The sequence below is a fragment of the Haemaphysalis longicornis genome, unplaced genomic scaffold (genome assembly GCF_048455015.1).
Source record: "Haemaphysalis longicornis isolate Haplotype H1 unplaced genomic scaffold, Haemaphysalis longicornis Haplotype H1 scaffold_9, whole genome shotgun sequence".
Lineage (NCBI taxonomy): Eukaryota > Metazoa > Arthropoda > Arachnida > Ixodida > Ixodidae > Haemaphysalis > Haemaphysalis longicornis.
The window spans coordinates 5,296,388-5,313,298 of record NW_027526460.1 but is presented as its reverse complement, the minus strand read 5'-3'; the positions used below and the strand labels follow the sequence as shown (position 1 = coordinate 5,313,298).

At 47.4% G+C, this 16,911-nt stretch overlaps 1 protein-coding gene and 1 long non-coding RNA gene across 2 annotated transcripts; one reads left to right on the top strand and one right to left on the bottom strand.

Moving 5' to 3' along the window:
- The first annotated feature begins 43 nt into the window (after positions 1 to 43).
- Positions 44 to 16,479, top strand: LOC144152989 (ficolin-2-like). Its single transcript, XM_077684604.1, has 7 exons — positions 44 to 1,397; positions 2,058 to 2,245; positions 2,940 to 3,201; positions 3,788 to 3,884; positions 3,943 to 4,113; positions 4,963 to 5,114; positions 16,357 to 16,479. The coding sequence occupies exons 2-7, from the start codon at positions 2,115 to 2,117 to the stop codon at positions 16,447 to 16,449; spliced, it is 906 nt and encodes a 301-aa protein (XP_077540730.1). The 5' UTR covers positions 44 to 1,397; positions 2,058 to 2,114; the 3' UTR covers positions 16,450 to 16,479.
- Positions 12,131 to 15,583, bottom strand: LOC144152992 (uncharacterized). Its single transcript, XR_013319264.1, has 2 exons — positions 15,449 to 15,583; positions 12,131 to 13,474 (listed from the first exon to the last, which is right to left on the bottom strand). It is a non-coding gene; the product is annotated as an uncharacterized LOC144152992 (long non-coding RNA).
- Positions 16,480 to 16,911: the final 432 nt, after the last annotated feature.

The window sequence follows — 16,911 nt, the reverse complement described above, 5'->3', positions numbered from 1 at the left end:
ATGCTGATGGTAGTTATAAACACTCATTACATTGTCTACTTAAGTGTGCATAGGACAGTCAGTCTTTCTGACTGCTTTACATGATTTTCCTCGCTATAAAAGTGCATTCATAACTGCCGTTCCCCTCGACCAAATTGGTGACCTACAACAGACTAGCGTGTCCACAACAAGGCACAATTCAGCAGACTGCCACTGCGTTTCCCCCACACTAACTGCACATGGACAATTAAGCCGTCAGTATCAACCATTAACTGGGTGAAGATTGGAATTTTGAAGCCTGGAATAGCACCAAACCATACTGTAAACGTGTATTACATTGTTGCGGTTGTGTTCTCTCCTTTTACAGAGTTTACAAATGAACTGTGGCTCTAGGCTGCCGCAATATGCTGAAATGAACACTTGCACAAGTTTAACTACACAACGCAGGCATAAGTAAACATTTTACACATCACTGTCCCTCGGTGCAGATGCAGTGATATAACTACATGCGCACTCTGAACTACACACGCACTCTGGAATGGACCACCCAAAACAAGTCTGGAAATGTGGGGTTAAAAAAACAAACCGAGGCGACAAAATCAGACGAAAGCCAGATGTCTCGATGGCGGCGATGGTGGGTTTGGAAGTAAAAACAGGCGGGACAGAACGGAGACGACACAAGCCACTGCTCTCTTGAGCTGGCATCAGAAAACGATGGCATTCCAAGGAGGCGTCCGCTCACTCTGCTGCTTTCTAACGTGCCTTTGGCGAGTTGCAACAGTTGCTCCTTCAAACGTTTCGATGTTAACAGAACTGACGTCTGGGTCCTACAATGCAAGTTCCCACAGTTCAGGTAAGGCTGCTTTGTTTGCCAAAGTTCGAAGGCCAGTTTTTTCAAGGAACGAGTTATTCCTTCCGACTGGTGTCAGTGGCTCGAGAAACTAATGCTAGTCCACCAGTGTGAACAAATGCAAGCATTACCATGTTCCCTGTGAAAGATTTCTTGCAGTGTGGATTGAAACAAACATGCAATAGGTGCACAGTGGAGGACTTGCTTTGGGCCCATATCTTAACGCTTACTCAGAGCAAGACCAAACTTCAAGCACCTGATGTTTCAAAGGCACCAGCAGGCAACAGTTTAAACCTGTAACAGTACGCTTTAGACAAATGAGACAAGTGCCTGGCTGGGCAAAGCCAGAGCTAAGCTACCGAGCTGTCCTTTTGCAGACAGAGGCTGGCCCTTGTTGGAGACGTTTCTGGAACGAGGCCTGCTGCAGCTGCCCCAACTCGTGCGAGACCAGGCATGGCGGTACCAAGAGCAGTGGCGAGCTCTAGACCAGCGTCTGCAACAGCGGCTCGATGCCTTGGAGGCGCGAGTGGCCTTGCAGTTGGAAAGCCTCAAAGGGGACGTGGCCAAGGCAAGCGACGCTATTTCTTCATATTGTGCAAGAGCTTTCCAGCTGCTGTATTGCTGAATGGCTGTTGTACTTTTGAGAAAAGGAAGAAATGAAGCAGCTGTGAAGCCCCAACTTTTTCAGTGTCACAAAATTACTTCACTCTTGGCATACGGCAGGAGCACCAGTACAAGTGCATCAAATGAATGCTATGTGGCTGCTATGTGGCAAACACCTAAGAGTGGAAGTGGGAAATTTGAACTCTTACTGTTGAACCTCAATTGCCAATAAGGCAGATCCACCTGAGGATCACACAGCACAGTCAATTTTTTTTATGCTGTCAGGTAGGCAGTATGGTTAAAGGCTGCCACAACAATGACATTGTTTCTCCCTTGATAACAAGACGACTGAAAAAGGATAAAGGAATTGTGTTGTGCTCATTTCCCCCATTTCTGCACCGACTCGCCCCAGATCATGCTTTTCCAAGAACAGTGGGCCTTGCATTTGCGTTCTACACAATTAATGAAGCCTGCCTATGGCAAAGGGGTGTGCCCACGCAGGTGATACAGCTCTTTCAGGCTGATTCTTTACAAACTGCAGTGCTTGACTGCTATGTAGTTGTCGGCTTTGCCGTGGCAAGATACAGCTGAAACGCACACAACTTTGTCACCACTTTGAAACCAGGGCCTGGGTCTGCACGAACTACTCCGTGAAGATGTGGAGCAGCTACAACGGGCACAGATGGCCTCCCACCACCACCGGAGCCAACAGAGATGCCCCAGCGAACAAGGCAGGCATCGCAGCCTCGTTGGCCTGCAAGCGACCCTCACACTATTGCAACACAACATTACCACACTGCTGGCACTGCTCAGGCAAGTTCCTCGACACGCCTTCAGTTTGCCCAATCTGTGCCTCAAGCCCTTATCTTCTTCCGCAGTCAGCTTTAGTCCACAGTGCAGCCAGTGCTAGTCAGCACACTGTCGCCAAATTCAACCCTGGCAGCTTCTCGTGTTGAAGGCCAGGAAAGAAAAATTGAAGGACCACTGCACTGGGTCGTTGTGAATTTCAGCGCCAAGTGATATCGCTAGTTGATTTATTCTAACCAAGTGATTCAAATAATTTCATTCGGCATTTTATTAAGCTTCAGACAAGCACCAAGTGAGGATGCTTTTGTTTGTTTGTTTGTTTTTTGCATGAACATTACGAGCCACGTTAGCCATTAATCACAACAGTTCAGGCTCAGGCACAGGCCCTATAAAACGCAATAATTTTTAGCATTCACTTCACAATGTTGTGAAGTAAACAACAACAAGGCATCCGTGCGCACCACGTGCAAAGCATAACTGGTGACAACAGAGTTAAAAATATCCTGCATACATTATACGCAGATAACCCTCAGTGCAAGAGGCAATGAGCTTAATTGCACTCATATCTTGAAGCTTCCAAAATGCGACAGCTCATCTAATGTCACAGACAACCTACCCTTCTTATTTTTCCGCCATGTGTCTGCTTCCGGAGGACACCACAGCACAACTGAGCTGTTCTTTCCCTCACCCAAACCACCAGGCTTGTCCGAAACCACACCGAAGCGGCAGCAACGCACCAGCAAGTTCTGGAAGCAGTGAGCAGCTCACAGCAGCAGCCGCCCAGCCCCCTCCAGGTGTCGTGCACAAACGCGGCCCAAACGACAGTGGCCCTGCCCCTCGACTGCTGGGACATCCTGGAAGGTGGCCACAACGTCTCGGGAGTCCACCGCATCCAGCCACTCGGCTCTCCAGAGCCCATCCTGGTGTACTGTGACATGGACAGTGATGGTGGAGGCTGGACCGTGAGTACACTGGTGGACAGTGCCCTAGCTATATACGTACTCCCAAGCTGGGCATGCGGTTAGCGTGCACTGGTTGATGGCAAGTACATTTGTCAAACATTTGTCAAAACAAGAAACACACGACAGGACGTGTCTGTGCCAATACGTTAACTTCAATATGTGCACATTAATAGGTGCATAGCTGCCGCACTTCAACACAGCAAGTTTGCCTGCAGCAAGCGGGGACAGGACCTGGCTACAAAGAACTGCTCCAAAAAATCTTCACATTCTTTTTATTCCAATAGGAAGGTTAACACACTAGATGCAGAATAAAAGAACATGTATATTGCCGATGTACTCAGAAGCAAGCCAGCGCTTTTCCCGTTTCACAGACAAATACCTTTCCCAGAGTAGCTGAGTGTGGGAATGCTTTCAACCGTCTCACTTACCTGCTACTGCTACTTTTCCTGCAACATTACTAGATGGCCATCATCAACAACGACCAAAAATTGAAGATTTGGTACTTTTAAAACCACGTACATAATTTTTAACAACAAACCAAAGAGTAAAGCAGTAGTGGAGACCATGGCAACAACATTCCCCACAGGTCGTCCAACGCAGGACTGATGGGAGCGCAGACTTCCAGAAAGGCTGGGCAGACTACAAGCAAGGCTTTGGCAACATTGCTGGAGAATTCTGGCTTGGTGAGCCCACCGGATGGCTAACAAAAGACACCACTCATGTTTGTCCTTTGTGTTGCAGGAAACAGCCATATTCAGCGGCTGACAGCGCAGAGGCTCTGTCAGCTGAGGGTGGACCTAGAGGACTTTGACGGGCAGAAGGCACATGCAGTGTACTCTCACTTCGCAATCGGCAGTGAGCAAGAAAAGTACGCCCTCAAGCTGCTCGGCAGATATGAAGGTGGAGGGGCGGGTAAGGACACAATTGCACTGCAGTACCGTGCACTCAATCTTTCGTTTCACAGCAAATTAAGCTAACTAGGGAACACCCTGAAAGCCATAGGCAGCAGTAGCAGAGTACTCGGTTAACATCTTAAAAGTCGGCCACCACTTTCATTAAGTTAAACAGCTTTCGATTCATCCTACACATTGTTTCCAAAGCAGCAAGCATTTCCTTACTGTGTTGGCGAAGGCGTAAATTTTCACGTGCCTCTAAATCCTATTGGCACATTTAGTATTCTTGATAAAAAAGCTGCCATGTGATGCCCCAAGTTACAAAATCATATTGCTACACAGCTGATCCTAGAATGAAATGTTACAGCAACCCCCTCCTGCATCCCCAAGGCGCTAGACAGTTTTGTCCTTCCAAGTGGCCGTCTCTGAGGATTCTCGAGGATGCGGGTTCAATTCCTGGCTGCGGCGGCCGCTTTTCTGATGGAGGCGAAAAGCAAAAATGCCCGTGTGTATGAGATTTCGGTGCACATTAAAGGTCCCCAGGTGGCCAAAATTAATTTGGAGCCCTCCACTACGGCTTGCCTCATCGCCTACGTCGGTGCATTAAACCTCATAATTGAATCGTCTCTGAGGGTTTCCTGAATGGCTTCATGAGGAAAGCTTGAGATCTTGAAGAGCACCTAAAATATTATATTACACGAGTTCTGTTTACAGCAGCATTGACTTTTGCACGAGTCTGTTTAGTGCATTCACATTTTAAAAGTTAGGTATAGCTTCAACAAGCCCTAAGGGCTTTCAGACATATTATAGATTTTTTGTGCAAGTGTTCCTTCCATAGCAGTTTACACACGAATCATGTGGCTTGAAGGGGACGGCCTGAGCCCACATGCCGCCATGCCGTTCTCCACGTGGGACGTTGACAACGACCAGTGGGCTGACGGCAGCTGTGCCAGGGACCACCGAGGAGCCTGGTGGTACAACCAGTGCGGCAGTAGCAGCCTCAATGGAGACTACCTTCAGGTAACGGTGCTCGCCTCCTTGCTTCAGAACGCACGAGTACGCCACATGTCACAAGTACCCCTAAAGAGTATGTCCTGTGTGACCAACTACAGTGTAAACCATTTATAACGTAACCGCTTATAGTGGGGAACCGGTTATAATGCGGGTTTTTGTGACTACCGGTTTGCCTACCACAGAACTCAATGCATAAGCATACCGCTTAAAATTTGGTTGGCCGAAGCGCAGTACCATTTATAGTGTGGTTTTTTGGCAGGTCTGCTGATCAACCGGACCAGCTGGGGCATCGTTTTAGGGTAGCAAAAGAAAACGAAAGAATGAAATCGGCCATCTGACGCAGCGCACACCGCTTGCTCTCCTCTAACTTCAACACACAAGAAAAAATTAAAGCCGTTTCACTCAATGTGAAAGCTGTAGTAAGTGCAGAGCTGTGATTCGGCATAATGGGCTGTAGCACTGTTATCCACTCACTGCTGCCATAGAGTTTCTTACAATATACACTAGAGAGGAATCTGGTGCTAGCGTCTATGCGACTCGCATCAAGGCCGTCTGTGTCGTCATAAGCCGCCATTACATCATGTGCTCGCTTAAGTTTCATCATTGGCTTGGATTGAAATCTTGTAGTGACTGCCAATTTAAACAAAGTGCCACGAAAACGCGAAGAATAGCGTGCAATTATGTACGTGGAAAATAAGATAGGCTGTTTTAAAACTAATGAAAAAGGAAGTAAAGTGTATTTTTGTAGAACGGTTGTGCCTGCTGTTCTGCAGGCCAAGGTGGTAGTTACAAACAATGTTAATATTTGGGGGGAAACTCATTCGAGACTCTTATTTTATTAATTTTACCATTATTTCAAATAATCAGTTGTTTGAAGCGTTGGGAAAGTTTTGTGAGCGTGCCTATGAAAACGTCGCTTTCGTGGTGAACCGGTGCGCCGACCAACAGCTACAGTTTAACAAAGAAAAAAGAAAATCTGTCGTTAACTCTTTCGTTACGGCGGAAAAACGGCTGATTTTGAGTGCTTCCACAAAACTATTTCTTTCTCTTGAGCTAGTGGACACATTTAGCATTGCTATGCATGGAATTGTAGCTTATATAGATTGCTCTTACAAACACATAACAGCAGTTTTGTGAAAGGTACAATTACTTACAGTTTATTAGTCAAATAATCAGAAAAAAATGCACAAAAAGTATGCACGCAACGTATATAGGCGATTGTAATGAGCCTAAAAATTTTTTAGGAATTATAAGATATACAAATTGTTTGTACATTTCTTGGCTATGATTTAATATATATATCAACGCTGTACACCAAGTTTTATATTTTTGTGGGCCCGTCAACCTAGCAGAACTGACGGCTGTGCCCCTCCTCAAAGCCACTCGAGTGTAAGTCGGTCATGCATCCAAGCACACTGTTTTGTGTTCTGACACAAAATCCTTTTCACTTTAGTGGTAAAAAACCAGAAAAAAAAAATCCAGCACTCTTGAGAAGTGTCGCGCATCGCTCCGTAGCGGTAATCTGACTCGAGTGCCAGGTTATCATGAAGGTGATAACGCGATACGACGCGGCGCATTTGGCAAAATATCCCCACCGTATGTTGTCCAGACCCTACACATCAATGTGTAAAGCCGCAGTCGTCAGATAGGAAGCCCGTTTTGTTTATAAATACAGCCCAAATACAGCGGACGCAGTTTTCACACAACTCGCCACTATCGCAGGTTCAAATTTCACCCTTGGCGCAGTCTCTGCACGCGAAATATCAACAAAATATAATTAAATCGAAAAATGAGTTGTCAATAAATACGGCAGATGGCGTTACTTGTCCGCCAGGCGCCATTTTTAGCTTTCGCGGGACGTCTGAAATCATCAGAACTCCGTGTCCGATGGCCTATGGCGGATACACGCGCCTGTATTTGTCGTATCTTGCCTGGTTTGTTTTGTTTTTTCTTTTCGTCAGCTGCGAATTTTGCGGCGTCATATTACCCGCTCAGTCACACGTCCTTTGACTGCGGCATGACCAACGTCAGGTACAATCATGCACTGCCTGCTGTTTCACCAAACACGGCTACCACAGAACAGGGAGGATTTCGGCTTCCTCGTAGCTAGTAGACATGTGAACGCATAGTGAAGAAAGCAAAGCCCCAAAACAGCTTATGAATCCAATTGTCACGCAAAACCCAAGCCAAAAGTGGGGGTCTTCCCATAAACCCCTGTGACGACATGGATTGTCAGGCACAGTTTCCTCTCTAGTATACTTACTAAGAAACTCTGCGACTGCTACCACCCAATGCAAATCAAATTTCCCGCCTTCGCAGTTCTCGCGCGCCCCCTGCCTGAAACTGCACCAGCGGGAGTTCTGTTCTTTTTACTGTGAAGCAGTATATTTCTCACCCTCCAGTTTTCATTCCGGTGAAGCCGATTTGCTCAGTGGCGCTTCTATGCTCCTCTTTGCTACCACCGACCCCTTTTTACAACTGTTATACCCTCACCACCACCGATGCCTCTTTCATAAGTGGCGCATACGGCTGATAACGGCGGCAACGCTGTTACCACATGATTGCAGATAATCAACACAAGCGCGAATGGGCGTCAAAGGACATAGCGCTGCCTTTGAACATTTAGCCGCCACCGTTGCTGCCAGAAATTCCACGTCGTGCAGCAGTTGTGAATTCCGCCCGAATGCAGAGCAACTTGCCCGCTTGGAACGCCAGACTGAGCACATGAATGTTCTTCAGATTTAAGGGCTCTCCGAATGACATGTTCGCTCGTGTACTTCGTGCCTAAGTTCACGGTAATCACTGGTGGCCGGTTTAAGCGTGCACAGATTGGGGGTGGAAGGAGGGGGAGTGCACATGTAGTTAGTCTTCATGCTTGAATGAATGTAGGGTTTAACGTGCCGATGCAACGCAGGCAATGAGGCGCGCCATAGTGCAGGGCTCCGGATTAACTTTGACCTCCTGGGGATCCTTAACGTGCACTGAAATCTGCAAGCTGCGTATACTGTTCTTAGTTTAAATCCTGTCACGCTTGCTTCAGTACCAAACAAGCCTGCAGCATTACAGATAGCTAGTATACAGCCTTCCGTTTTTGTATACAACCAGGAATCAGCTAACAATTCCTCCCAAACAGCACCTTTTAAAAATTGGGTTCAACCCGATTTCTTGTCGGAAATTTACTAGCTGAGAACCTACTTGTTTGCAGGAGGCGTGGTCATGTCAGGTATGCGTCACGGCGTGGGGCTCTTGTTTTCAGGTGCCACGCAAGGGCTACATGGGGGAGTCTCACTGTGGTGCTACAGAATCAGAAAGCGGGAGATCACGAGGGAAAAGTTCTTACCAAAGGGAGTGCATTGTTTTTGAACTCCGGGCAGGCTGCTTGCGGGCAAAAATGCTTGTCCGTGAGCTGGTACAGGCCCAACTGTGCACCGGTTGCGGCAGGTAGCCAGAAACCATGTGAAATGTTCTAACAGAGTGCAAAGGTCCAGTCCGTCCAGTCCTCAGTGAGGGAGACATCCACCTTTCGGAAGCACTGGGCTTTAAGGTTAATTGGACAGCAGCAACGGTTAGCATTGATGGAAGCGGCATTTTACTTCTTGGAGCAGCTGTTGGAGCAGGCAAAGTTCCAGTTTGGAGCAGATGCCAAAATACGCTCTTCAATGCAGTTATAAGGGTGGATATAATTCACAAGAAAACCGTTAAAGTTTCGAATATTTATTACGCAGCATACTGCACGTAAAAACCAACAAACAAATGCAGTAGGCACATCATTTCAAAAACCAGAACAAGATCTTTGTTGCCTTCAAATTTCATATAAAAATACTCTAGGTTCATCACTCAACTGTCCTAGTTTTAAAACATACCTTTCCACTTGCAGCCAAAAACTAAAACAGGCTAAACACAATTAGAGCAAAAGGCACAAAACCACAGTCATCCTTACGTCCCGTTTTAAAAAAATTGAACATTTTAACTTCCGGGTTTGTCTGTACCTGTAGTTCAGGTACACCACAACAATGTTGGAGTTGGACCGATGTAGCATGTAATAGAATATGATTGCAGAAAAACTTCTTGAAAAATATAAAGCCGAATAATACTAACTCTACAATGTTAACAACACTAGTACACGCCACAAAGAACCGTTCATGTGTTCTTTGTGACAAACATGCTAATGCCCCAGGGCGGCCGTAAAGCCATAAAAAAAGCCATGGACGATCACAGATAAAGGCCATGTCTACAGATGCGCAGACACATCACAGCAAACTCAGTTTACAAGCGGGTTTGACTTGGATGTTTGAATAAAGGTGGCACTAGACACAAGTTTACTTTCAGTTTCGGTTTTGCATCAGAGAGAAGTGCTATCACACGCTTTCGAAATGCCCCTTCGGCGCACGTTTGGAGCAAAAATTCCTTAATAAAACGACCATTTGGAGCAGCATGGAGCAGAAGTTTCATCTTGGAGCAGTTTGGAGCAATTGGAGCAGCACTTCCATCACTGGGTTAGTAAAAGAAGGTTAGGATGTTGGTGGGAAAAGAGAAAAAGAAGCTGGGAAGACATACAAACAAAGAAGTCAGACTAGCTATAGTACAAAAATTTCAGAAAGAGTGTTTTTTTTTTTTTTTTTCTTAATGGTCAGGTGATTTTACAGTGGCATTACAACCAAGGACGCTGTGCAACACCATCCCTTTACAAAGGGGAAGTCACTAAGCATCATCATCATCATGGGCTTGGTTTTTGCTGCGCCGTTGAAGGGTTTGCTTTTTTTTTTTTTTTTGCCTGAAAACAATTTCACCTCCAGAAGAGGCTGTTTCCAGTTTCCCCTGTGTGGGCTGGAGATCTTCCATGCATGAGGTCAGTGGCACTGCAGCGGTTGGACGATCCGTACGGACAAGGCGGCAGAGAACGGGAATGACTGAAGCACTGAAGTGTGCTGGGGCACGGCTGGTGTGACACAGGTGCTCATTGGCCAGGCAAGGGGCTTGGTGCATCAACGGGGGAACCTTGCAGGCCGAGCTGTTTGTTGGGGCAGCGACGGCCAGCTTCTCCGCAGTGGTAGCACAGTGGTCTGCCTTGGTATTGGCTACTGCTCGGCAGGTGGTCGGCCCAGCGACAGTGGACGGCAGTACGACAGGGCCTCCTGACGACCACAGGGGCCGGGGGCAATGAAAAGCAGCGGCACAGGCCACAGAAGTCCTCCAATGTTTGTTGCATTTCTTCTTGGATCAGGGAAAAAAACTTGAGGTTGCGGTGGCGTTGGGAAAAGTTTTTGCAGCATTCCCCTTACTGCAGCAGGGATGATCTCGCGTAGTGCGTCAGAGCAAATAGCCCCGTCAATTATCTCCGCCATCACGAGCACATTTACTGGGCATTTGTACTGCCTCGTGCGAATTTCAAGCTACTTCTCGGCTTCTGTCTTGGGGGGATTACACATGAGGCAAGCGAAGAGCGCTTGCTTTACCCCCCACATTGAGAACCGCAGTTTCAAAAGGGTACAATGTTGGGCTAGTTGGTGCAGAGATGCAAAACGGAACAGCGCACATTTTGGCGAAGGACAGGCAAAAACGCACGCCACAAACACTGACTGTCAACTGATCACTTTATTACAAGTTGCAGAAAATGAATAGCACCTAATGGAAAGAACAACAAGCGAGGAGAGAGGAGAAGATTGCCTAACCTGTCAAACCATTATGGCATCACTGAAGTTACTGCCACGTCCGCTTTTCCCTGGCCTCTAAAAATGCGACTTCCCTCAGCTATCATAAGGCCACATGGGACCGCACTTACATGACTGCATGCTCTGTGCTGGTCATATTGCTGAGTTTGGAAAAACAACAGCAATCTTTAAGAGCACAAACCAAACCACGAGGGAACTTGTTGAAGCTGCAAGGATTGCAAGAGCTGGTGATAACTGTATCAGCATGCCTTCGAAAGGTATCGCACAAAAGGAAATCGCATTCTTGGAGGCCATGGAAAGGCGGATGTGGCAATAACTTCAGTGATGTCATAATGGTTTGACAGGTTAGGCAATCTTCTACTCTCTTCTGTATGCGCTTGTTGTTCTTTCCACTAGGTGCTATTCATTTTCTGCTACTTGTAATAAAGTGATCAGTTGACAGTCAGCGCTTGTGTGTGTTTCTGTCTGTCCTTCGTCAAAATATGCAATGTTGCGTGCTTTGCAGCCGCCGTTTATTTTCTTCCGTCATCTCCAGGTCACCTCAGAAAAACAATCTTTTCATCTCCTTAAAGGGACACTGAAGTGAATTTGTCAAGCTCCCGTTTTTGCTTGCACTGCGTAGACTGGCTCAAATTAGCACACTTTTCATCGTTTATCCGGTTGACAAATCGGTAATTATTTTACAAAGCGCGAAAGAAGAAAAACTACCATGCGCGGTTTGCGGCGGCCGCACCAACTAAAGCTGTGACGTTGGGAGGAGCGGGCACCGTGATTGGACGATGCCCAAGGTGAGCAACCAAGCAAGTTTCGGTTTCGGTTTCAGTTCTGTAAAACAGAACCGGTGGCGTTGTTGGATGGGCATTCTCAATAACTCAGTAATCATCGTACCGCGCTTCTGCCATGTTGTCAGCTGTAAAAATGCATGAAGATAAGCCTCCCAGGACGGCTTGGAATCGTAGCATTCACTAGCCGAGGCCTACGCAGTGCATGAACGCCCTCCGCGTACCCGCAGACGCCCAAATGTCATGCGCTTTTCCCCCATATTTGGAGCTTGCCTCCCTCATGCCTGTATCGTAAAAAGCGTGTTCGCACCAGGCCAAGGGTCTGTTCATTCTGGCCTGTGCCCACTGCCTGCAAGCAGTCGGTGCTTATGGCAACAGGCTCACGCCAACGAGAACTTGCTAGCGTGCCAGTGCCAGCCTGCGCGCGTTTTGTAAACTAGTTCGTGGAGCCATGAACGTTGCAGCTCAAAAAAAGGTGAACATATAGGTATAGAAAACATCGGCGGAAAACGAAAAAATTAACTTACGAAAAAAAAAAAAAAAAAACACGTACCCGTAGGGATTCAAACTCGTGACTTGCAAAACAGTTACATAACATACCTAGCGCCTCACACGACTCGGCCACGGAGCAAGCTCCGCCGGCCTTGGTAATATAAGGTATATATTGTACAACCAGTTTACACTTTTATTTAGTTTTGGCATTTCAAGCAGCTTAGGTGACTATTTGTTGTATTGCGCTCGTGCAGTAAGCGTCCCCCAAGTTTCCGCAATAGCTCACGTCTAGCAATTGCATTTCGTAGACGGAAAAGCGTTCGCAGATGCGTAGTCGTGCTGCTTGCCGCTGTGCTTGTTCGCCCAGCGCAAAAAAGTGCTTCCCGCACCCTAGTTTTACGCTGTACGGTAAAAATATCAGTTGATTTTATTTCCTTACCTATATTGACTTCGCTGACTCTACTCCCGCCTTCAAGAGGCCTTATATTTTCCTACTGGCGTACCAGTCAGCGAAGCGTCGCATGTGCGCTTGTGCAGCGCTTGTGTGAAGCGACCTTGACTTGGAGCTAGATACAGTGTACAAACTAACCAAGTAAAGAAAGGCACATTCTTCCATTCACAAACGTGTCATGGCTTCGTTTCAACTGAGCGAACGAATTGCGACGACCCGTCGGCAGCCAGCGGACGAAACGCTGGACCGACTGAGTCTGTCTGAAGGCCGGGGAGCTGTGCAGTAGCGCAGCCAATTGCGAGCTCGGCTCCTCGCGACATCACACGAAAACGCCGCAGAAAATGGGCGAGCGTAAAGAGAGGAGGACAGCATTTTCGAATTAATTTTTCTACTAAATATAATCGCGTAAACGCACCCAGAGTGGTCGAAACTTGGCCTGGGGACTCCGGACTACAATTTGCGCAAGTAATCCCGCAATGTTTACATATCACTTCAGTGTACGATGACACTTTCATTGGGATGTTGCGCGAGTCTATAAAAAGAGCTCAACGCATTTCTTCCTCACAACTGTAGTAAATATCTTCAAGAACTCTTCTGGTGAATAGAGTCCCGGCATTAATGGTTCTATAACCAAATGCAAGCGGGTTCTTCAAGTAGAGAAAGCTTCCTTGTCATCCTGGTGGTTGAATGTCCTAATAAACTCTAGTTGCCCCAGCCATTCTTCAGGGTCATCCGAGGTTGACTCATGGAGTGTTGGCAGCCCTTGGTGTTGCTGAAGAACCGTGGGAGTTCCGGAAGTGGTGGCTGCGCTGTTCGTGGTGCCAATCGTGGCGTCTCCTTCTTCCAGTTTGTGTGGAAGTGGTCTGAACTCGCGCTCAAGATCTCGCCATCGGCGGCTGGCACGACTTGGGCTTGCTTGGCAGCTTTCCGAGGCCTTAGGATGCAGCACCCAGCACCTCTGCCACGTAGCTGCAGGAACAATGCAGGGTTCTTTTGGTAAACAAGGCCTATCAGAGTGAACTTGCGCTCCGCAATCAACCAGAAGCAAAAAGTAAGACAAGCCTCAATAAATCAACCAGCCACGGCATTTGTCCTGCAAGCATTTATCTCCCAGCACTCTTCTTCAGGAACCATCAAATCAGACCGAGAACAATGTCAATCAAGAAAGAACAGTCTAGGCTGGTGAATGCTCGGTGCAGCACTATACTTGACCCTGATTCCGCCGCTCTTGCAGCGTACATGACCGGTTCACCAGCCCCACCACTATCAAACACCAATATACGGCCCCCATGGAAATTCCACCAATTAACGGATACACGACCTGTTGCCCGTATTCATCCCCGGACAGTTGGTGCTCCGATTCCGCCTTCTATGGAGATTGGTAGCCCCTCGTCTACGCTGATGTTTGTCGACGCCAGTGCTTCCGATACCTTACTTCATACGGCTCTACTCTGCCCGACTGTGGCTCCCGATCCAGTGACCTGCACTTACATAACAACGGAGAAGTGGCCGTCAACGCAGGCAGAACTCCTTGCAGTGCGGGATGCTCTGCTACACACATCGTTGCTAATCAACCACGCTTCACCACAGTGTACAATTTACACTGATTCGTCGGCAGCTGTTCGAGAGCTTCGTAAAACTCTCACGTCCAACGAACTTCTTCTAGAAATCCAGGACATAATGGACACTTATCCGTGTCGTGTGCGCGTGTCATGGCGCCAACGGAATAGCCACCCCGCAATGCAGGCTGCAGATGCCGGAACACACCCCGTGCGTGTGCAATATCCAGCTCCTCTTGCACCTTCGTCAAACGGTGTTCGCCTTGCCAGTGCAAAAGAACGTCTACGGCGCACCGCGCGCGCTCTCATACCCCCGTGCGGTACAGATCTCCCTAGCGGGTTGTCTCGCCAAGATGAGGTCCTGCTCAGACGTCTTCGCCTGGGAGTCGCCCTCACGCCAGCTGTGACGAGGTCCTGGCCTCCTCAATACCATGCCCCGTTCAACTCCACCTGCCCCTTTTGCCCCGCTCCAGTTGACCAGGCTACAGCAGAGCACCTGGTGTGGAGTTGCCCTGCTCTGCGAAGCCTACGCGATGTGCACATCGCCACCTGCGGCCCGCGCCCCGGACGTCCGCCAGACTTCATGGCGTGGATACAAGGACCACATCATGGCCCCCTGCTCCGATTCCTTCGGGAATCCGGCGTGTATCTATACATTTAGTTTCCCGTTATGCTGATTAGCAAACTTCCGCAATAAAAAAAAAAAAAAAAAAAAAAAAAAGCAAATGCATGCTCAGCTCAATGAGGATTAGATAGCAGGAGGTGGCAAAGCGCTAGTAAGAAAACGTAAGCAAGCCATGGTTTCAGCAATACCTCCTCTCTCCTTTGAGTGATCCATGTTTACTCCGTCATCACCTGAAGCTTTTCATGCCTTTTCTAGCACTGCTTTAGTTACTAATGGGACTTTAAAACCTAACACTTCATCGCATTCAGTATACTAAACAAGAAAGCCACACAAAAAGTAAAATGTCGTTCATATTAGCAACAAAAACAGTTGAACCTCATTATAACAAACACTGATATAGCGAATTATCGGCTATAGCGAACTAAATATGGGCTGTGGTTGGTCACTCTTCATTTCAATGGCACTTATTCTTTTATATAACGAAAGTGCAACTGTTAGAGCTGCGCACACTATCGTATATAACGAAGAAATATTTGACCAGTAGGCTGAGAAGCTACTTGGAAAAACTCCTGGCGTCGGAAAAACCAGTAGCAGAAAAGGCCCCTTTGTTCGTGGACACTGTGGAAAACCTCATCCTGCTCAGTGCTGTGATCAATACCCACCACACAAAGATCACATCCTTCCTCGAAAAAATAGGAACACAGGCCTCTTGTTCAAATGAACTTTGTATTAATTTAAACTAGAGGAATCCTAGCTCACCCAAGCACTCCTTACAAAGCAGTGAATGCGGCAGTGTTAAATTGTGAAATGGATATGCCGGCACTGTGGGCATTAGCTGCTTCTTTAAAGAATAACACCCGTACCAACAAAGCGTCACTTTGGTTTCCTGTGCACAGTTGTTCCAAAGAGAGAGGCAACAATGCATCCAATCGCAGCGCAGTTTTGTCCGTACGAAACTGCACCCAGACAGTACGGGGGCAGCTATTAAGACTCGCCCCGGCAATGTTATTTCCATGCACGTGCACTGCACAATGACCACTGCCTACGTCGCATAAAAGCTTGAGGGCAGCTATTAAGACTCGCCCCGGCAATGTTATTTCCATGCACGTGCACTGCACAATGACCACTGCCTACGTCGCATAAAAGCTTGAGCACTCAATGGGGTCGTGCATCATAGCATCTGCGTAAGTGGGAACTCAGCACGATGCTTTTAGCGCACAGCTGAAACGCGCAGCTGGCTAAATCTGCAATTGTTTCCCTCCAAGCAGAACATCTGCGCATGTCAAACTGTTGTTCTCTTCGGAGAATAGAACATGCTACAGCAGCTGTGAGCAGATCGCATTTATTCCACAAAAGAAAGCCACAGTTCAAGGCACCTTTTCTTTTTATTGAACTAACCCTCACATTCCGATTCCCCACAACTTCAAAATTTTTTCACACCATTCGCTTCAACTGTAACAGCACTTGTAAACTCACTTGTTTAACTGTTAACCTGTTTTCGTAAAGTTAAATGTTACGCTTGCAGGATTTTTTTTAAACAAAGAATACACCACAAAATTCCACCAAATGGCACAAATATTAAATCATCGGCTTGTCTCTTTTTTCTAGTCATTCCCCTCATTCTGTCCCTTGCGTCAGAAAAAATGAGGTTACTGTGGAAATTTCAGGGTCCTGGTCAGCTACAGCTACAAGCCCTGTACTGGATGCCCTGGCCCTCGTTGCTGCGGAGCTCATCAATCACGCTCCGGCCAGCACAATAGATCAGAGAAGGCTGTCCGAAGGCTGCAACAGCAGAAGGAAGCACGTCTCGCCGAAAAGCGCAAAGGCCATCACGTGCCGAACCTTCGCAGCACCCAGCCACGCACAATTAGAGCTGAATGTCAAGGTTGCAGGTGCCGCTGATGCCACCATTTGTCAATTACAGTTCGTTGCTGCTGCTGTTTGGGAAAATTAAAATTATAAGCAGGCCTTGGGCCAACTGTCGCCTCAGAGTTGGGTCGAATGTTTCCCTTCTGCAGGATCTCTGCTGACCGCCCCTCTGACACACCTGTGTGCTACTGTTCACATACGTTCACCTTTTCTTTTAGAAGTATCCACTGGTGCAAATGCAGAAAAGCCACAACGCAACTCAAAAGCTCAGCACAGTGTAGCTGCTTTATGTTCACATTAAACCGTTCTGCCTAATTGTGAAGGCTCTGCTCAAGTGTGGTGACCAGGCTGCA